This window comes from Electrophorus electricus, chromosome 14 (genome assembly GCF_013358815.1).
Source record: "Electrophorus electricus isolate fEleEle1 chromosome 14, fEleEle1.pri, whole genome shotgun sequence".
Classification (NCBI taxonomy): Eukaryota; Metazoa; Chordata; class Actinopteri; order Gymnotiformes; family Gymnotidae; genus Electrophorus; species Electrophorus electricus.
The window spans coordinates 3,591,488-3,610,570 of NC_049548.1; the positions used below are offsets into that span (position 1 = coordinate 3,591,488).

General features: G+C 48.9%; 1 protein-coding gene across 2 annotated transcripts in view; it reads right to left on the bottom strand.

The window, feature by feature from the left end:
* snx29 (sorting nexin 29) overlaps positions 1–19,083 on the bottom strand; it is a 66,733-nt gene that overhangs the window by 5,791 nt on the left and 41,859 nt on the right. Inside the window, exon 19 of one of the 2 annotated variants that reach the window (XM_027006018.2) lies at positions 8,412–8,552. The exons of the other annotated variant lie outside the window; for it this stretch is intronic. Coding sequence (XP_026861819.2) covers positions 8,412–8,552 — 141 coding nt within the window. The remainder of the gene's footprint in view (positions 1–8,411; positions 8,553–19,083) is intronic. 2 annotated transcript variants of the gene reach the window in all.

Consider the following 19,083-nt stretch of genomic DNA (forward strand, 5'->3'; position numbering starts at 1 on the left):
ACCACGTTCTAATAGTTAGTCCGCTTTAACAGGCATGAAAAGGCATGGACACTGATGGTGACCGGGGATATGGAGGGTGAGTGCTGCCCTCACACTGGCTTTGCTGGTCAGGCATTATTTCCTGCTCTGGTTCAAGACACGCAGGTCCTCACGCAGACCATCGGTGCCTCCAACAAATCCCATCCGTTGCCTCAGCACGGACAAGACCGTTTAAGCAGCATCCGCCGCTCCAGGTAATGCTAAATGTCCCGCTCAGGAGAGCAAACGCAAGCGCAATAACGTACGCATAAAAGAAAACACAGTGTTCACACATGGTGTTCGTTTTACATTGTACTTGACACAATCGGAAGCCGCATGGTTATTTCAAATGTTTTCAATTACAATTCACCTCATTTTATAGAGAGTCAATCCACCTTGCAGTAGTGCAGTACACGACAATACAACTACCGTGGCAGAGTGATGCTGCCTCGAGAAGAGGAAGTAATGGAGGCGGAGGCCGGTTAGGGTAACGGGGGGGTATCCAGGTGAGCGATCCCCCCCAGCCTGGCCATACGTGGCAGATCCCTGCAAACATCTAATTGGGATGCGCTCTGCAGCCCAGCCATTCTTTAAACAGCAGCCTCCTGCAGGAAGCCAGTACAGCCTATACCCAGAAACAGCAGGCAGCCGCCGCGGTCGTCGCCAATCAAAGCTCATGATGAAATAAAGGAGTTATTTTCTCGTCCACTTCCGACACGGTGTTCGGTTTGACAAGCCGCTGGGGCTCTTCGGGGGGTGGGGGTGGGGGGTGAAGAGTGCGTTCAGCGAGAGGAGCATCCTGACCGGCGAGACGCAGTGAGCGTGAAGGAGAGGACGCGTCCGTCAGTCACGCAGCTACGGTATATGGGAGCATCACCGCCCTCCTCGAGTGAGAGGCCTTTTGGCAGCCCTCATCATGGCTGGTGCCTGCGCCTACTCGGGTGTGGAAATATCCACTGACCCCAGGACAGTGTCGGGCTTCACACAGAACCGCTCAGGTCACAGAGCAGCTCAATTCACAGAATCCAGCTCAGACAGGCCAAGATGTTAACGGCAAACTGATTCAAGACCTGCCATAACTGCACAATCCTTAATAAAGAATGTGGAAAAAAGTTATAATGGGCAAAGGACTAAAGGATTAAGGTGTCGCATATAAAGATTTAAAACAAGATGATTAAATTAAATTTTATAGGAAGTCAGTGTGGCTTTCAAGTGCTGTGCATATGAAAAGTGATGATACACTGATCCTTTTATGGGATCTCCAGCCTGGTTCTGTGGTAGAAAAGGAATTCAAGTCGTAGATTAATGAGATTAATAATCTCTGACCCCTCCGTTTAATTGAACATCTGATCTGCGGTGAAACAAAGGAATCAATATAAGCCAGCGGTCCTCATATTACAGACAGCTTACACGACGGCACTGCCCCTCAAAGACAATACCGAAAGGTTGCGCAACGCAGACCAAGCGCCCTAGACTGGACCAATGAACTCTCACGTGCAGCTCACGTGTTCTGCTGTGCTCGCGTTCCGGGGGGGTGCACAAGCGTACACAAGTGTACACAAGAAAGCGGAATATGGAGACAGCGGTAACGAGGGCCGTCTCCGTTCCCCCGAGGGCGGAGTCTTTAATGAAGAGCCCAGAGAGGCCACGAAGAAATGATGAAACGGGGCCGAAAAACGGCACGTGAACAAGCAGGTCAGCCTACGCTCCTAGCGCCAGGCAAGGCCTTTTGGAAAGGGGGAGCGGGGCGGGGCCGGAGGAGCTGTCCCGAGCCGCCCGTCCTCCCCGTGGAGCGCCGTGGCACGGAGGTGCCATCCGGCCGGGAATCTCTGGCTTCGCCTGCGGCTCCGTCCTCCTCGCGGCATTCCGGCACTCAGATCTTCCCTCTCTCCATCTGTGCAGCGCAGCTGCTAGGGAAGTCTGATGACTGACGTCTGTGAGAGGTAGGATCAGGATAGCGGGCGCACCATTCCGTCCACTCACCAAAACAGCAGCGCTGGAGATCAGCATGAATGGGGACATTTAAGGAGCTTAGTTTGGAAAACGAAAGTAAAGCGATATTGTGTCTAGGAGGCTGTTGACAAATGTGACGGTTCACCAATTCAACGGCTCCCCATAGAGCGAAGCCCCACACTATACAGAGGTCCAGAATGAGTGCTGTGAAGGAGTTCGTGTGTGTAGTAGAACTGCTGCAGGAGCGCATGTGCAGTGCAGAGAGCATGTGTGGGGATTAGCACGCTCCCAATCGCATGGGACTACTATCAGCCCAGAGCAGGCAGGGCGATCTGGAGCCGCCAGTCTCGACAGCAGTGCCACGCACACCGAGCACCGGCCTGCCCACCTCTACTGCCTGCCCGGCGTACGCTCCTCGGAGACGTGCCCGGAGCACCACGTACACACGCGCCTATACACACAAACGCACATGACGAGACGAGAGAAGAGGTTTAGTCATCTGCTGAAAGATGAGCGCGGCGACCTCGGAGTAGGAAAACGTGCTCGTGCGGGGCAACCTGGCACCGCGCACCGGGGCTGCGTCCTTACGATCGCTCCCTGCCGCCACCTGGAGGGAGCTGGAGGCCGAGAAGCTTTGGCTGTGACGGTCTGACAGCAGGCTGAGGTGGGCCCTGCTCTGGGGTGAGGGCACCCTGGATCTGAGGCTGGCCCTCCCAGCAGCACCAGGCACGTCCGCTGGTCCCAAGCCCTGACAGTTCAGCCTTTTAGGATTTGCCGTCAGGGCATAAAGGGAAGAGGCTGGATATGTCCTGAGTGTATGGGGATGGGCGGAGCTGGGATGCAATCGACCAACCCATACGTCACACAATTCACCCCACCCCCCTGATCGGCTGCACACACACTCTTACTGCAGGAGCGTTCCCAATGCACAGAGATGCTGCGGCTCATTCACAAATTGGGAGGGCGGTGGGATTTCCGAGCCGCTTTGCAAGGGACTCCAGCAGCACAATCAGTCTGAAATGTGTCATACAGCAGCAGAGATATCGAATTCAATTAAGGCTTTTTTTTTAAAAGACATTCAGCATTCTTCGTTACATTCCTGGAGGATCGTTCACGGCTCATCACAATGTTTGAGCCCTGCTGCTTCACGAGAACAGGTCCAGAACCAGAACTGGGCTTGCAGCCTCTGAGGAAGGACTGTCCATCATGCTCACCCCTCTGAACCATGGGAAAGATCGATAACACTGCCAACTAGCTTGAACTCAACAGGTCAGTTAGCCCTTTCTTAGCCAGCTCCGATGGCTGTCACTACGACTATCTGCCTAAATGTAGAACTCAGTGCAATGAGGCAAAACTACTCAAAACAGGAAGAAATCTATGAGCACTAAATGAGTGCGCGTTTGCTTTAGTCAAGCGCAGATAAGGTCAGGAAGGCCTGTGGAGGTGGGGTTTCTACTTTAGACTGGTGCGCCGTAAGGAAAAGGGTGGTGAAACAATAGGAGCAGCTCACATGTGACATGTGAGGAGTGAGGATCGAGAGGCAAGAGGCAACTTCCAGTCGAGACATTGTGGGCTGGTGCGACGGGGCAGGACGTCATCCCGCAGAGCCACAATCGACAGGATGCTGGGGAGAACAGGTGTGTGATGACAGCACAGTCAGTTCAGCTCCAAATACCTATTGCTAATTTCACCGGGTCATCCAATTTCCTCTTCTACATCATCAGTAAAATTTGGCCGATTCTCTCCAGGGAGGCCACGTGCTCCTGGCTCGCGGTCCCCTTTACGGCATCGGAGCAGCTGCACAGCTTGTTTTCTGCCTCCAGAAGGTCAGCCATGTCCCCCCCTGCTGCTCTCGCGCCACCAACTTCCTGCAGTGGCTCATGTCAAACATCAAACACTGACACTCGCCTCCAAAGCCAAAAAGAACCAGTTCCCACCTGCCTAAAGGCACTCAGCAGATCCCGTTGTGGAGCATGTTACCTTCCAGGCTCCAGACTGAACCTCTTTTCCTCAAGACACAAGGAACACATGCAAGGAGGTCTCTTCTATGTCTTGGCACCCAAATGATGGAACGAGTTTCCCCTGGCTGTCATCAAACGAAGACGGAAAACTCACCTCAGCACTAAGCACTTAAATATGCACTTAAAACAATTTAATTTAAAAAACATATTGTTTCCTTCTTGCTGCACTAAATCTTCTCTAACAGGGCTTTAACCTGATAGTATCCTTGACACTAATCTATTTATGCTAGCATGAGGTTATGACTATTGCAATTCCATCCTCTCTGGTATTCCTCCAAGTTACTCTGCTGCTTGGATCATCGCTCTCCCTCCCCGTACCATGACCACATCACCCACGTTCTACAAAATCCGCGCCGGCTCACTGTAAAGTCCCGGATTACGACGTCTCACCCTCAGGCTCTTCACAAACTGGCCCCACTTACCTTTCGGACCTCCTGGTCTACACCCCCCCGAGCCTTGCATTCTTCCTCTGCTGGTCTTCTCATCTCTCCTGCTTTCCGTTCATCGTCAGTTTGATCTCGGGCTTTTGGCCACATGCCACTTTATCTGCGAGACTCTCTCATGAACATAAATTATTTTTGAATTTGCTTGACCAGTTTAAACATAATCTCAAAACTCATCTGTTCACCTTCTACTCGTGGACCCACAGCTCTTAGTCGCATCTGCCCTTTTTTGAGATTGCGTGCGCGTGTGAATTCTTTTTCTTTCACTCATCCTTTACCTGTAATTTGTCCCTGAGTATCTAGAAAGACTCGTGGAAAAATGTATTACAATAATAAGAAAAAAATTATACAATACATAGTATCTATAATTAATTATTAATGATTTTTATACACACACGTATATATAAATCAATTTTCTATAATAATAATTGTGTACATTTGTAATTTAGAATAATTTTCTATTCTTTAGGAGCCAGTCAGGACTAAGCCTGAAGATGGACTTTGACTGATAATACAAAAATTCTCCCCCGTTTAAAGTGCCTCAGTAAGAGCAGCGGCCCTGATATGAGAAGAGGCATGTCCATTACGCTGGGTTACCTGGAGGGGAGGCAGGCTAAGTCGCACTTTACACACCGCCACCGAGGAGCACCTACGAAGTACGTTCGCAGGGGACAACAACAGGATTAATAGCAGCATGACGGCTGATCTCAGCGGCCTCGCCGATAACCACCGGGGAGGAGAGAAAACACTGTCGGCATCAAACCTCCACCACTGTGCTCATTACACGGTAAAGAGTGTCTCTCTGTCTCACTCTCTCCCCTGGTCTGCCTCTCTCCCCCTCCCCCGACTTTCTTGTTCTAACAGAGCCCCGAGGGCTTCTACACGCTAGCTGGATTTGCATGTCCAAGTTCCTGCCAACACTTTGGAGGCAGGCGGTTAGCGGCGGCGCTGTGGCAAAGGCCCGAGAACAGAGGAGGCCTTTGTGTTCCCTCCCAGCACGAGACCCCTGGCTCTCAGAATGACAAACCCACGGGCTGGCTCAGGCACGCCGCACAGACGTCCGCACCAAACTCCTGACCCTCGTGAAATGGAGCCCAGTGCAAATCAAACAAGACTAGAGACAAACCTAGTTTGGCTGGAGCACAAGTGGCTGTCCAGTATTTGTCGCACAACTGTATTTCTTTCATTGACTCGTGAAGAAAATCAGCAGATGACATGCGCGTCACTTGGTGCTAGCTAGCTAACATCAGACCGAACTAAGTAAAGTAAAAGTGGTTGACCAATTACCCCAAAAGGACGCACAGGTGAGCTAATTTGCAACCACAGCACACACACATGTAACCACCTACAACCACAGCACACACACACGGGTATCACATACACATCTATTTGCTTTGGCTGTCACTCACTGTCTGCTAGCTAACATTAACTAGACTGAGACGTGGCTAGCTTGATTCCTCACATATGTATGCTCCATCAATGGGACTCAATACGTCAGTGAGCAAAAACACCTCTTCTAGGCAGACTGCCAGTAAATTTCACAGTGCCAAAATATTTTTTGGTAATTGGAAAACTGCTTTATAAAAATTTTCCAAGTTAAAAACCGCCCACAGGTTGACCACATGTTTTTGAATGGCCAACCCTCTGATTGGCTGTTGCTGGGATGTGGTGAATGGACTCTTCCACATGCCATTTGTTCATGCTCAGAGAAGTCCACCTGTTTTTTGTTTTTTTGAACCAAAAAAACAAAAACGGGGGGGTTGTATATTGTTTTTTTGGACTTTCCCCCCAATTTTTCTTAGTGCCTAATTAAGTCATATCAGGGGATGGTCACATGCGTTCTCCAAGCCACATGCAGCCAATCTCTGCATCGTTTTGAATTTCAGGGAGCAGAGTAACATTAGAGGACAGTGCCATCCATCCCCTTCTGATGCTTTAGCATGAGTTTCACAGATGCCCATGATTGGCTAGTGTCGCTGCAATATGCCACGCTGCCAATTTGCTCTCTCGGATAGCTGCGGAATCACAGAGGATCAAATTTGCAATCTCCTGACGACAGGGTTTTTAAACACTTTTCTGTTGTGCCCAAGATGCCCACCTGTGAGGGCCTGGCAATGGCTCAGAAGTCCCAGGCAGTGGGAGAAGACGCACGGTGTCACGAGTCAGTCACCACCTGTTGCCACAACTGAGCCATGGTCGACTGACGACTCTGATAGGCTGCAGGGCAGAGAGCCAGGTGTGGCCATGGGTTACCTCTGCCAAAGTAATCCACTGACCCTGTACACTCTACGCGGCAGGTAGATACAGGGGCCTGTCGCAGACGAAAAACGGGAAGAGTCTGGAGCAGACAGGAGAAGGTCAGACAGAATAGTCAGCAAAGATCAGTGCATATCAAACTTTAAGACACTGATCTGGCCATTAGTGGCCCAAGTGCTTTGTGTTGAAAGTGCTGAAAGATGAGTGAAACTAGTGATTTCAAAAGGTCAGTGGAGCTTCTTTCGCCAGTGTGCTCTGAAGCCCGTGCTCAAAATGGCACTTTTCATTCTGACATCCAACCCCACACAGCATTTTTCTCAGCTACATTCTGACACACATACATACTCTATGTTCACACTAGCAGGCAAGCTCTGATGTGAGGGAAAGGCTACAGCTGAACATGCTGACGCAGTCCTCTCACCTTCAGGGAGATTTCATATATCATACACACATACTTGGCATACTTGCAGAACATGCTAGAATCAGGGCTACAGAGGTGCTAACCCAGGGGGAAGGGCTCCGGGTGGTGCCTGAAGACCTGAGTGTTAATGGCAGGGGGGAAGGAGGGAGAGGGAGGGAGAGAGAGAGAGAGAGAGAGGGAGAGAGAGAGGGCAGGGGAGAGAGAGAGAGAGAGAGAGAGGGAGGGAGAGAGAGAGGGAGGGGGAGAGAGAGAGAGAGAGAGGGAGGGAGAGAGCGAGAGAGGGAGGGGGAGAGAGAGAGAGAGAAAGAGAGAGAGAGAGAGAGGGAGGGGGAGAGAGAAAGAGAGAGAGAGGGGGAGAGAGAAAGAGAGGGAGGGAGAAGGAGAAAGGGAGAGAGAGAGAGAGGGAGGGAGAGAGAGAGAGAGAGAAAGAGGGAGAGAGGGAGGGAGAGGTTGAGGGAGAGAGAGAGGGAGGGAGAGAGAGAGAGGGAGAAGGAGAGAGAGAGGGAGGGGGAGAGAGAGGGAGGGGGAGGGAGAGGTTGAGGGAGAGAGAGAGGGAGGGAGGGGGAGAGAGAGCGGGAGGGAGAGAGGGAGGGGGAGAGAGGGAGTGAGAGAGAGAGGGAGGGAGAGAGAGGGAGGGAGAGGGAGAGAGAGGGAAGGGAGAGAGAGAGGGAGAGAGGGAGGGAGAGGGAGAGAGAGAGAGGGAGGGAGAGGGAGAGAGAGAGAGAGAGAGAGAGGGAGGGAGAGGGAGAGAGAGAGAGAGATGGAGGGGGAGAGAGAGGGCGGGGGAGAGAGAGAGAGAGAGAGAGAGAGGGAGGGAGAGAGAGAGGGAGGGGGAGAGAGAGAGAGAGAGGGAGGGAGAGAGCGAGAGAGGGAGGGGGAGAGAGAGAGAGAGAGAAAGAGAGAGAGAGAGAGAGAGGGAGGGGGAGAGAGAAAGAGAGAGAGAGAGGGGGAGAGAGAAAGAGAGGGAGGGAGAAGGAGAAAGGGAGAGAGAGAGAGAGGGAGGGAGAGAGAGAGAGGGAGGGAGAGGGAGAGAGAGAGAGGGAGGGAGAGGGAGAGAGAGAGAGAGAGAGAGAGAGAGAGAGAGAGAGGGAGGGAGAGGGAGAGAGAGAGAGAGATGGAGGGGGAGAGAGAGAGGGAGAGAGAGAGAGAGAGAGAGAGAGGGAGGGAGAGGGAGAGAGAGAGGGGGGAAGAGAGAAAGAGAGAGAGAGAGAGCGAGGGAGAGAGAGAGAGAGGGAGGGAAAGAGAGAGAGAGAGAAAGGGAGGGAGGGAGGGCAATAAATGTGCGAGGGCTGCTCTCACCTTGTTTCCGATGGCTTTTTTGGGAGGGAAGTTGAAGGTGTCGACCTGGGGGAACTGCGCCCGCAGCTGATAGTGCAGCGCTCGGAACTCAGCATAGCGCCGGTAAACGTTCCACTCGTTGTCCATGATCCTGATATACAACTAAAGGAGACACACGCCGCACATATATCAGCGTCTCACAGATCATCCGTGGCCTCTAAACGACAACAGAACCCTTTTTGTTTATGTACGGCTATTTCTTTTTTGCCTTTTGCAGGGCACTCCTGAAAATGCGGGTCACGCAGACCCAAGGGAGTGTGGGAAAGCATGTAACTCGGCCAATTACAAGACGTGAAGGAGGGGTCAAAGGGCGACGTCGATGTTATTTTCACACCTGCCTCTTTCCTCTCCTCAAAAGTCCCAGCAGGCACCCTTAAATGACCTGAGCAGGCTCTCCGATCGCAGCAAGGTCACACACCTTTCTTTCCACCAGGCATGCAGAGCAGCAGATTGTGTGTTCGTGTGTGCACGTGCGTGCATGCTAAAGAGACTGTGCGATTCTGAGATGCAGAGAGAGCCAGTAGCATAATGTCCTAAGGCCAGTGGTGAAAGTTTAGTTACATGCTAATGAAGAGAGGAAATAAAAGAAATGATCTTATTCCCCTTCTCGGATGCGTCAGGGGGCTGATGCCCAGGCTTCAATGGAGTACCCGTGTCAGACTGGTAATCACCCTTCAGATGCAGCGTCCGTGGCCCTAAGCAAGAGGGCACCTGAGGGCAGGAGACAGCTGAGGCGGTGCACGTCTCAGCATGCAACCCCAGATCTCACTAACAGAGTCATGGAGTCATAGTGCACTTGGACAGCAGTGATGTGGACTGACCAAGGCACAAGACGCCTGACCACTTACAGTGTCCACCCAAATGTCTGAATTACTGGTATTCACCAGCTACAAAAAGCAGGCCGATCCAGTCCATGAAGGAATTTGAAGAGCAATGGGAAACTGTGGCTAGTGTGTCAGCCCCAGTTTGGAAAGTAGGACATCTGATCTACTTAGGAGACTTTCATAATGCGGTATTGATTTTTTTTTTTTTTACCAATTCATTCATGTTTTATGTTTACTCTTGCATTGCACATTATTTGTGTCGCAATTAATCTGCATTAAGTACTGTGGAAAGTTCATGCTCTGTCTGTGTGTGTGTGTGTGTGTGTGTGTGTGTGTGTAAGCGGGCCTTTGCTCCAAGCTTTGCAAAACAGTACACCCTGGTCAGGTCTGTCTGGCCCTCACTGCCAGATAAGCCCCTGAAGGAAGCAGCTTCTACCTGTGTGTAACTGGGCAGGAATATATTGCATCGTATGTCTCTTTTAGTGGCCAGTTGGTTAAGTCCGCTTTATGTCTGATGACTAATAATGGGTCACAACACCCACGTTAAGACCTTTGAAAGTTTATGTCTGAAGCCGTGAGCGCTAAAACATCAGTAAAACTGTGTTTCCTGATCAAAGCTACAAAAACACTAATATTCAACCACAGCAAATACACAAATCCTTTACTTTCATGTATTGGGTTCTGTTTTGCCCGACTTGGTTTGAAGTGTTTCATGAATGCAGAAAAAGTTTAACTTAGTTGAAACATTTTTCAAATTCTGTGAAGAAACACCTAATTAGTCATTCAGCGTCAGACTGATTTTGTAGAACAAATCACAGAAAAGTCTCTTGAAGCTTATGTTTTTTTTTTCCTAAAGTATAATCAGACCTGATAAGAAGAATCTTTTCAGATAGTGTCACAGCTATAACAAACAGCCTGATACACTCTCTCAGCTAGAGAAGAAACCGACAAACTCATGGTGCATTAACGCTAACATAATCCCATTGAGTGAGTCTAAACAGCATACATATTTATGGAAACAGATCATCCTCTACAGAGCCAATCATTTCCCTGCAGTAATTGCAAATTAATTGTTTTTTTTAAATATATATCTAACAAAATTTGACTGAGGAGGACCAAAAATCAACTCAGTGTTGATATAAACAACATCATTTTATGTGTTCCAAAACATTATAAAGTACTGGAATGAGTCCAATTAATTAAAGACTCCAGGGGAAAGGCTGTACTTCTTGTCAAATGTCATAATAGACATACCAAATCCAACAAAATCAAAACCCTTTGATTAAAAAAAACCCCAAAAACAACAACCTTTGATAAAATATCCATATTCATGAAGCACATGTGGGCATGTAAATCGCATGTGCTTGTTAAGTGACGTGCATTTGTGTCAGGAACACAGATTTGCTCTTCTTTTCACACGCAACACGGCTGTGGAGGAACCTTAAAGCATCCTTCAGCGTGTTGGAGGCTGCGGCAACACGTGTGTTCGTTTATTTAAGAAACAATAACGGGAGAGAAAAGAGCAGCCACAGTGAATGATTCATACTAAAAGAAAATGTCAGCCTGGGGGAGGATGCTAATATTTTGTCCAACCATGAAGGCATTTACAATATCTCATTATATTCTTATTGAAAGAGGAAGTCTTTCTCACTGGGGGAGCAAGAGAAGTGAGACATTTTGCAGAGATTACCATGCGTGCACAAACACACACACAAACACACTCACGGACACATGGCCGCATATGCCTGCATGCACGCACGCACGCACGCACGCACGCACACACACACACACACACACACACACACACACACAAAAACAAATTGCTCTTGATTTTGTATGTTGAGATAGTAAGGGTGGTGGGCCCTGCTGGTGCTGGCTGGAAAGTGCTGGGTTTGAAATGCGCCTTGGCAGCATGTCTAATTGGCAGAGTCCAGCTGTGGTAAAAGCTGTGCTCTGACCCCTTATATCTCCGCAGACACCAAACTGAGAGGCCTCTTTCTCCCCTCTCCAGGGAGCCAACAGCTATCTAAAGGGACATGACACACACACACACACACACACAAACACACACACACACACGCACACACGCACACACGCACACACGCACACACACACCCCTAACCACCATGCTGAGCCACAAGGCAGAGCTGGAGCTGTCAGTGGGGAAATGACTGGCTCAGCACGGAGGGATGGCGTGACAGGATCGTACAGAAAGCTCAGTGTGGTGAGCTGTTTTAAATACGCCAGATTAATTCCCGGTGCTCTAATTCTCAGGGTGTCTCAGTTCAGAGCGATAAACGCTAAAGCAGAATATCAAAGTCGTTGAAGAAACCTGGTTTTGGTCGTGATCAGTTGCTTTCTTAACAGGTGCCTCTTCTGGCCAAGATCCTAGTGGAAACTGTCCTCTAGTTGGCCTGTGTCCAGTCCACACAGATTCTTTTGTGCAGTCAATGGGCTGCCTGTCTGAAACTGAATAGATGACCTGGCAGCGAAAGTGGACCTTACAGAGTTACACTCACCTATATAGCCTAATTACACTGAGTCTACAATCCAGACTTTACAGGCAAAAGCGACGACAGAAGCTCCATGGAACAGAGCCTTATAATTTGACACTCACCCAAGTTCACGTTCTCCTCGACCAAATCTACAGAGACGCAACATTTGCCAAATTACGCAGAAAATAGAATTCATTTGGAAAACTGTCGGGAGAGTATGTGGAGAGAGAGAGAGAGAGAAAGAAGAAGATTGAATCAGATAGATAATGTGAGAGAGATAGAGAGAGTGGGAAAGGATAGAGGAGAAAGACAGAAGAAGGGGGAAGGGAAGGAGGGAGCGAGAAGGATAGATAAATGAGCATTAAGGAGTGAGGAGGGAGTCCTTAATTAGAAGTATTGAGCAGCAGCATCTGTCACCTGTGAGCAGAGCACCGGAAGTCTCAGGTGAGAACTTGCGTGAGCGCAACCGTGCGCTCCAAATGACATTTTGTTGCTGAGAGAAATCGAAATGATATGGGTTATATGGGCTAGAATATGAAGGTAAGTGCTCGCATGGGTGTGCATGGAGGAGCGCATGGACAATGTCTCACACACACACACACACACACACACACACCCCGCCATGTCAAAGGCACCATGGCAGCAGTGCAGTGGAGCGCTACCACCGTCCAGCTCGCAGGGCATGCCGGGGTTAAAGGACCAATGATAATCCAACGCTCAAAACATGACAGCCTGGCCCTATCCGCCCTGTTCCAGAACACACTGGCAAAAAAGTGGCATCACTGGCCCACTGCGGTGTTGCTGCTTACAAAAGCCCAAACACCTTTGCAACAGAGACAAAAAGAAAGAAAGAGGAAGAGGAGCAGGAGACTGCCAACCAGCACACTACCCACGGATGACCCGGCGACTAGGCCAGCGCAGAACCCAGCCAGGAGGGCATGGGCGGAGGCCCAGTGGGTGTGGGGGGAGCCAGCGGGTCGGGGGTGGGGGCAGCTTGGCACGGCTCCCGAGGGCCCGATGGGTGTTCCGAGCTGCCTCCCAGAGTGCCCACAGCACGCGGGGCGGGACAATCCGCACAAGGGCTCCACCAAGGCGGCGGTGCAGAGGTAGTGGGCCACTGGGGGCCTCAGCCAACAGGAGGAAGAGGTCAGAGAGGAAGAAAAGAAAAACAGGAATAACCACACACAGCATCATCCATATCAGCGTCCCAGGGAGCTCAGCATGGGCACAAGGTGTGGGAGTGAAATGTTCACATTTATTTAGATGGCTCATACAGACACTCGCATTCGGAAGGTAAACTACTACCTCCTTTTCATATGCACTGATGTTTATTTATTGAACATACCAATCATGAAACAAATACCGGTTTTACTGAATCACCGGTCTTACCTGCCCTTCTCAATAACAGCTCCACAATAAAGAGCCATCTCCAAGTGATATTTTCAAGAATGGGAGCCTAGCCACGAAATTTCCAGACCCCAAAGAGGCCAAGCACGAGAGGGTAACATACAGGAAGCGCACATCTCTCGGTAACCACGCAGAGATGGAACCCTAAGAGCTTGCGCTGGCCCTGGAGAAGGCAGACATGCAAGAAGCATGCCAAGCATGGTCTACGGCAGCATTGAGCCTTGACCCGCGGCATGCCAGGCACTGATTGGTCCACTCTGTGTGCTGAAAACGGCCTTTCACAGCCCGCACTCTGCGGGGAGAGCAAGGTCTGATGCCGAGGACTTTGCACTCGTTTGCATTACTGGAGTTATAAAAGCTTGAATCATTTAGAGAGTTACACAACAGGCCCTCATCACAGGTTTGCCATCGTGTTTTCACCCTCCTGTTACACAGAAAGAACAGCGTCTGATTTCAGCTATTCTAAGACATGCAGCGAGGAGTTTCTTAGCTCTTGAAAACAGCAGCGTGTGTAACCTGACGGACTGCTCAGCACTTCACAGGTATCATTCATATATACATATATATATATATATATATATATATATATATATATATATATATATATATATAATATTTTGAGATACACATCCCTCCAAGCACACAGTTCCATGCGTGTGTGTTGATGCCTGAACGTGTACACTTCATCTGAGATAAGGAGGAGCATGTTTCCTGCCTGTGCACCTCACATGCAAAATGACCACTTGAACCATTTTTCCAAAGCAGTAACATGGAGAGGAGACGAGAAGAGAGAAGAGGAGAAGAGAGGAGAGAAGAGAGGAGAGAGGAGAAGGGAGGAGAAGAGAGGAGAGGAGAGAGGAGAAGAGAGGAGAGAGGAGAAGGGAGGAGAAGAGAGGAGAGGAGAGAAGAGCGAGGAGAAGAGAGAAGAGGAGAGAGGAGAAGGGAGGAGAGGAGAGAGGAGAGAGGAGAAGGGAGGAGAAGAGAGGAGAGGAGAGAGGAGAAGGGAGGAGAGGAGAGAGGAGAGAGGAGAAGGGAGGAGAAGAGAGGAGAGGAGAGAGGAGAAGGGAGGAGAGGAGAGAGGAGAAGGGAGGAGAGGAGAAGAGAGGAGAGGAGAGAGGAGAAGAGCGAGGAGAAGAGAAGAGAGAAGAGCAGAGAGGAGACAAAGAATACGTTGCAGTTGCCTCCTCCTAAGCCAGCCCAGGTGTCAGTGGGTTTCTGGTGCTCAGGAGGTGTAGCTCTCATCCATATGAATGAGCGGTGAGAGCAGGCTCCTCCACAACCGTAATGAGGATGAACAGGAGATCAGCTCAGCTTTGTAACCAGCACCAGCTTAAGAGGTTAAACACACTCACACACTCATACACGCGCGCGTGCGCCCTCACTGTCCCTTTCCAGAGAGCGAAAAGAGGATAACTAACCACTTCAAGCCTGCTCACTTTATAATGACATGAAAGATTTGCATTCAAACATATAAATGTATGTATTTTTAAAAAGCCTCTTTGGGGTGAAACAGAGTAAGGTGAGTGGCATGAATGTAAGTTTAGTGTCATAAATACTTACAATTTATGATCGTTCTAATCAGCTGAAGGTCTTTAATAATGACCTATTTATCAACAATCGCTGCCTGTGCAAGACTTCAATCAAAAGTTCCAGCAAGCGTAATAGCAAAATAGCCGGTGGGCAATTTTAAACGCTCATGGGCAAAGTGCCTTGCGATTAATAATAACCCAGAGATGATATGACTGCAATAACGGTCATTATAGCATCATCGTGACTCTCATTATCATCGTAATCACCACCAACATAATCGTGTGCATCATTATCCCATAATCAGAATAACATCCGCCAAAACACATATGCATGCTTCAGCTTGGCCTAACCCTTGACTCCTTGTTCATGTAGGCTCTGCGTCTACAGTTCTCACCTCTTCCCACTTCTCTAATTAAAGTTGTCTGCTCCCTCTTTGTCTACTATGCTGCAACACTGTCGACTCAGCCACGGCTAGCTGAACTGGCCTACCCTCTCCCAAGATTACCCACATCTTAAAGAAATGACCCCCAATCTTAAAGAAATCCTGTTTGGATTCTGCCAATTTGAGCCCTCCTCTCCCTCATCCTTCCAGCTCCACTTAATTGTTTTTTATTATCGTCCCATGTCCTGTCTCATGTCTCCGTAAGCCTTTACCTGTCCTTGAGTGTCCAAGTTTTATTGGCGGTGGTGGTTTCCGTGTTCTGAACAAAATAATATGCTTTCACTGTGTCAAGTGAACGCAAGTAACAAGTGAAGGGATGGATTGACATCGATATTAAAGGCTCTGCAATAACTGCTAGTGTCCTCTCCAGAGATGATGATATGAATTATGCAGCTACCCATATTTATACAGATTTATATAAATTTAATAGATGTGGCTTTATATGTGCATACTTAATGACACCAATACAGAAATTAAGGATAAACTTATACAATAACTAGGGAGAGTACGCAGAGCAGAGCTTCATATTCATATCTCCCCCTGCCCTCAATGCAGATACACACATTAATAAACACACACAATTTCCGCCTAGCCACACTAATCATAAAAAATGGGAAGCGTTCGGAATTCAAATAAAAGGTTTGAGAAAAGAAGGAAAATCAAGAGTTATCAAATCTCATTAGCCTGATGAAAAAAAAAGAGAGATGAAGCCAGAAGTTTGCTGAGCTTGGAGAGACGTCAGGCTCAGCTGCACTGCTGGTCGAAAGGAATAACTCATTTAAAACAGCTTGGCGCGTTCGGAACGCCGTAGATAGAATGCGGGCTAGAAAACTCTCTGCTCAGCCTGATCCTGTTCCCATACACTGGTGGGTGGAGCTACAGACGGTCCCCCGAAGTTTCGGCGGAGGCGCACAAAAAACCCGCCCCCTGTTTGGCAGCCCCTTCCTGAACAGGGGTGAGAGACCCCGGCCTGGCCCACGGGGTAGCGGTGCTTGTTTATACAACAATCGCTCCACCAACAGGCAGCGTGGACCCTTTTGCAGATGCAGAAACGGATCCTTTCACAATGCAGCTTTTAGGCCACTGACAGTGCAAGGCGATAAGCCAATAACGGCAGTACTGGAATGATTTGGGACAAGCCAACCGGTCCTGGGTGGCATGTTTACCGATGGGAGCTCCAGCACCTGAATGACTTTGACATCCCATAATAAATCTATGCCCATCCCCACAACAACAGAGGACGTTTTGTAGCGGTAGGCTGACACTATTAACACCAAGAAGGATTCTTTTTCTCACACCAGCTTCAGGGGGGAATCACACTCTGGCATCTCAGCTGGCAGATACGCAGCACACAAGCACATGGACACAAGCCTCTGTGGTGGAGTATTAACACAAGTGTTTTCTCTGATGCAGTCATTACACCCTCTTTTTTTAATAACCCTTTTCTGGCAAAATCCTATAAGCCCAAGCAATTGGTTTTGCAGCAGCTGTTATATTTTTTCATTATGTGACAAGAAAGGGAAGGAGGGAAATTTTTCACAGCAAGACAAAGAGGCGGCAATATTATTGAAGATCACTTACGCTCTTTCTACAGGCATCCCAAGCCACTTGGGTATTTTTTCAGCAAGCAAAATTTCTACATGGGGAATTCTCCCCCATGGAAAAAACTCAATTTCCACATGGATTCGCCCTTTTTCAGTGGAGCCTGAAACTGGAGCGAAATCTGGTGGTCCACCATGGGGTCTCCCGGCCTCCCTGAAGAGAGCTTGCAGTCTCCAGCCAAGGTTCTCATGAGGCACATGACTACAAAAGTGAGTACATCGTGCCCTCGCCTTCGTTGTCTTGAGGGAGGACCAGACATGAACCAAGGTTCCAAACGGCCTCTTGACACAGCAGCCTGTGTCTACCAACCCACAGAAGCTAGTAAGGACACATTGCAAGCTACAATGGCAAACTGCACAGCACTCCAAGGAAGAGGTGGTGCTGTGACCCTTAGTAAATTGCCCTCACAGCTCGCCAGAGTGCAATTGTGCCGCATGTATGGTCAAGGGACAACAGTTCTTTGGCGAAAGCCACATCATGAGCAAGATATACATAATAAAAAATAAATAAATAAAAAAGCACAACATCTTGTATAGCAGTAGCCTCAGTGAGCAGAGCCAGGGCATCAGTTGTCAGTGGCACGATCTTAGAAAGGCAAAAAGCCCAGGTTATTGAGACTGCTTGTAAAGCCAGATAGTTGCCATTAATGCTGCTATTCTCGTGTGTGGGTAGTGCTCCAGGCCCGTCAATACCCAGACAGACAGGAGATTACTGGGCGACACTTGAAATGTCCCAGCCAGCCAGTGCAACGGCACAGGTGTGGAGGGGCAGATCAGCTACCATCCGGATATCCAAGTCACTCCAGAGACCATGAACGAGGCATTTCTTATACCCAGCTGTCCATCTCTCCACATACCACGAACAAAGCAACTGTGCAAAGAGAAAAGTGGTTGTGTGTCTGCAACCTTATCTATTCAATAAGAAAGGATCCTGGTGGCAGATGTACATCAAAGACGTCCCAAAGAACAAAAAAGGACTTGCCAAAGAATAAAAAGCTCAGCAAGTGCTAGCAAGTGAGCTAGAAGCATTGGAGAAGAAAGAAAAGAACACTCCAAAAAGAAAGATGAAACAGGTGAACAGAACTGAAACAGAACTTTCAATCATCTGAACGTCCAGTAAAAAAAGTTTATGGGGGAAGTTGGGGTATGGGGGAGGTATTTAATTCTTGTTGTCAGAGGGAATGAATTCATTGAAGATCATACAAAAAGGGTGCAAAGACCTATAGTCAATATACCAGACCTGGTCCTACAGTCAAAATACCAGACCTGGTCCTACAGTCAATATACCAGTGTTCCAGACCTGGTCCTACAGTCAAGATACCAGTGTTCCAGACCTGGTCCTACAGTCAAGATACCAGACCTGGTCCTACAGTCAACATACCAGACCTGGTCCTACAGTCAAGATACCAGTGTTCCAGACCTGGTCCTACAGTCAAGATACCAGTGTTCCAGACCTGGTCCTAGAGTCACTATACCAGTGTTCCAGACCTGGTCCTACAGTCAAGATACCAGATCTGGTCCTACAGTCAACATAACAGTGTTCCAGACCTGGTCCTACAGTCAAGATACCAGACCTGGTCCTACAGTCAATATACCAGTGTTCCAGACCTGGTCCTACAGTCAAGATACCAGTGTTCCAGACCTGGTCCTACAGTCAAGATACCAGATCTGGTCCTACAGTCAACATACCAGTGTTCCAGACCTGGTCCTACAGTCAAGATACCAGACCTGGTCCTACAGTCAATATACCAGTGTTCCAGACCTGGTCCTACAGTCAAGATACCAGTGTTCCAGACCTGGTCCTACAGTCAAGATACCAGTGTTCCAGACCTGGTCCTACAGTCAATAGACCAGACCTGGTCCTAGAGTCAACATACCAGTGTTCCAGACCTGGTCCTACAGTCAATATACCAGACCTGGTCCTAGAGTCAATATACCAGTGTTCCAGACCTGGTCCTACAGTCAAGATACCAGTGTTCCAGACCTGGTCCTACAGTCAAGATACCAGTGTTCCAGACCTGGTCCTACAGTCAAGATACCAGATCTGGTCCTACAGTCAAGATACCAGTGTTCCAGACCTGGTCCTACAGTCAAGATACCAGATCTGGTCCTACAGTCAACATACCAGTGTTCCAGACCTGGTCCTACAGTCAAGATACCAGATCTGGTCCTACAGTCAACATACCAGTGTTTCAGACCTGGTCCTACAGTCAAGATACCAGACCTGGTCCTACAGTCAATATACCAGTGTTCCTGACCTGGTCCTACAGTCAATAGACCAGACCTGGTCCTACAGTCAACATACCAGTGTTCCAGACCTGGTCCTACAGTCAA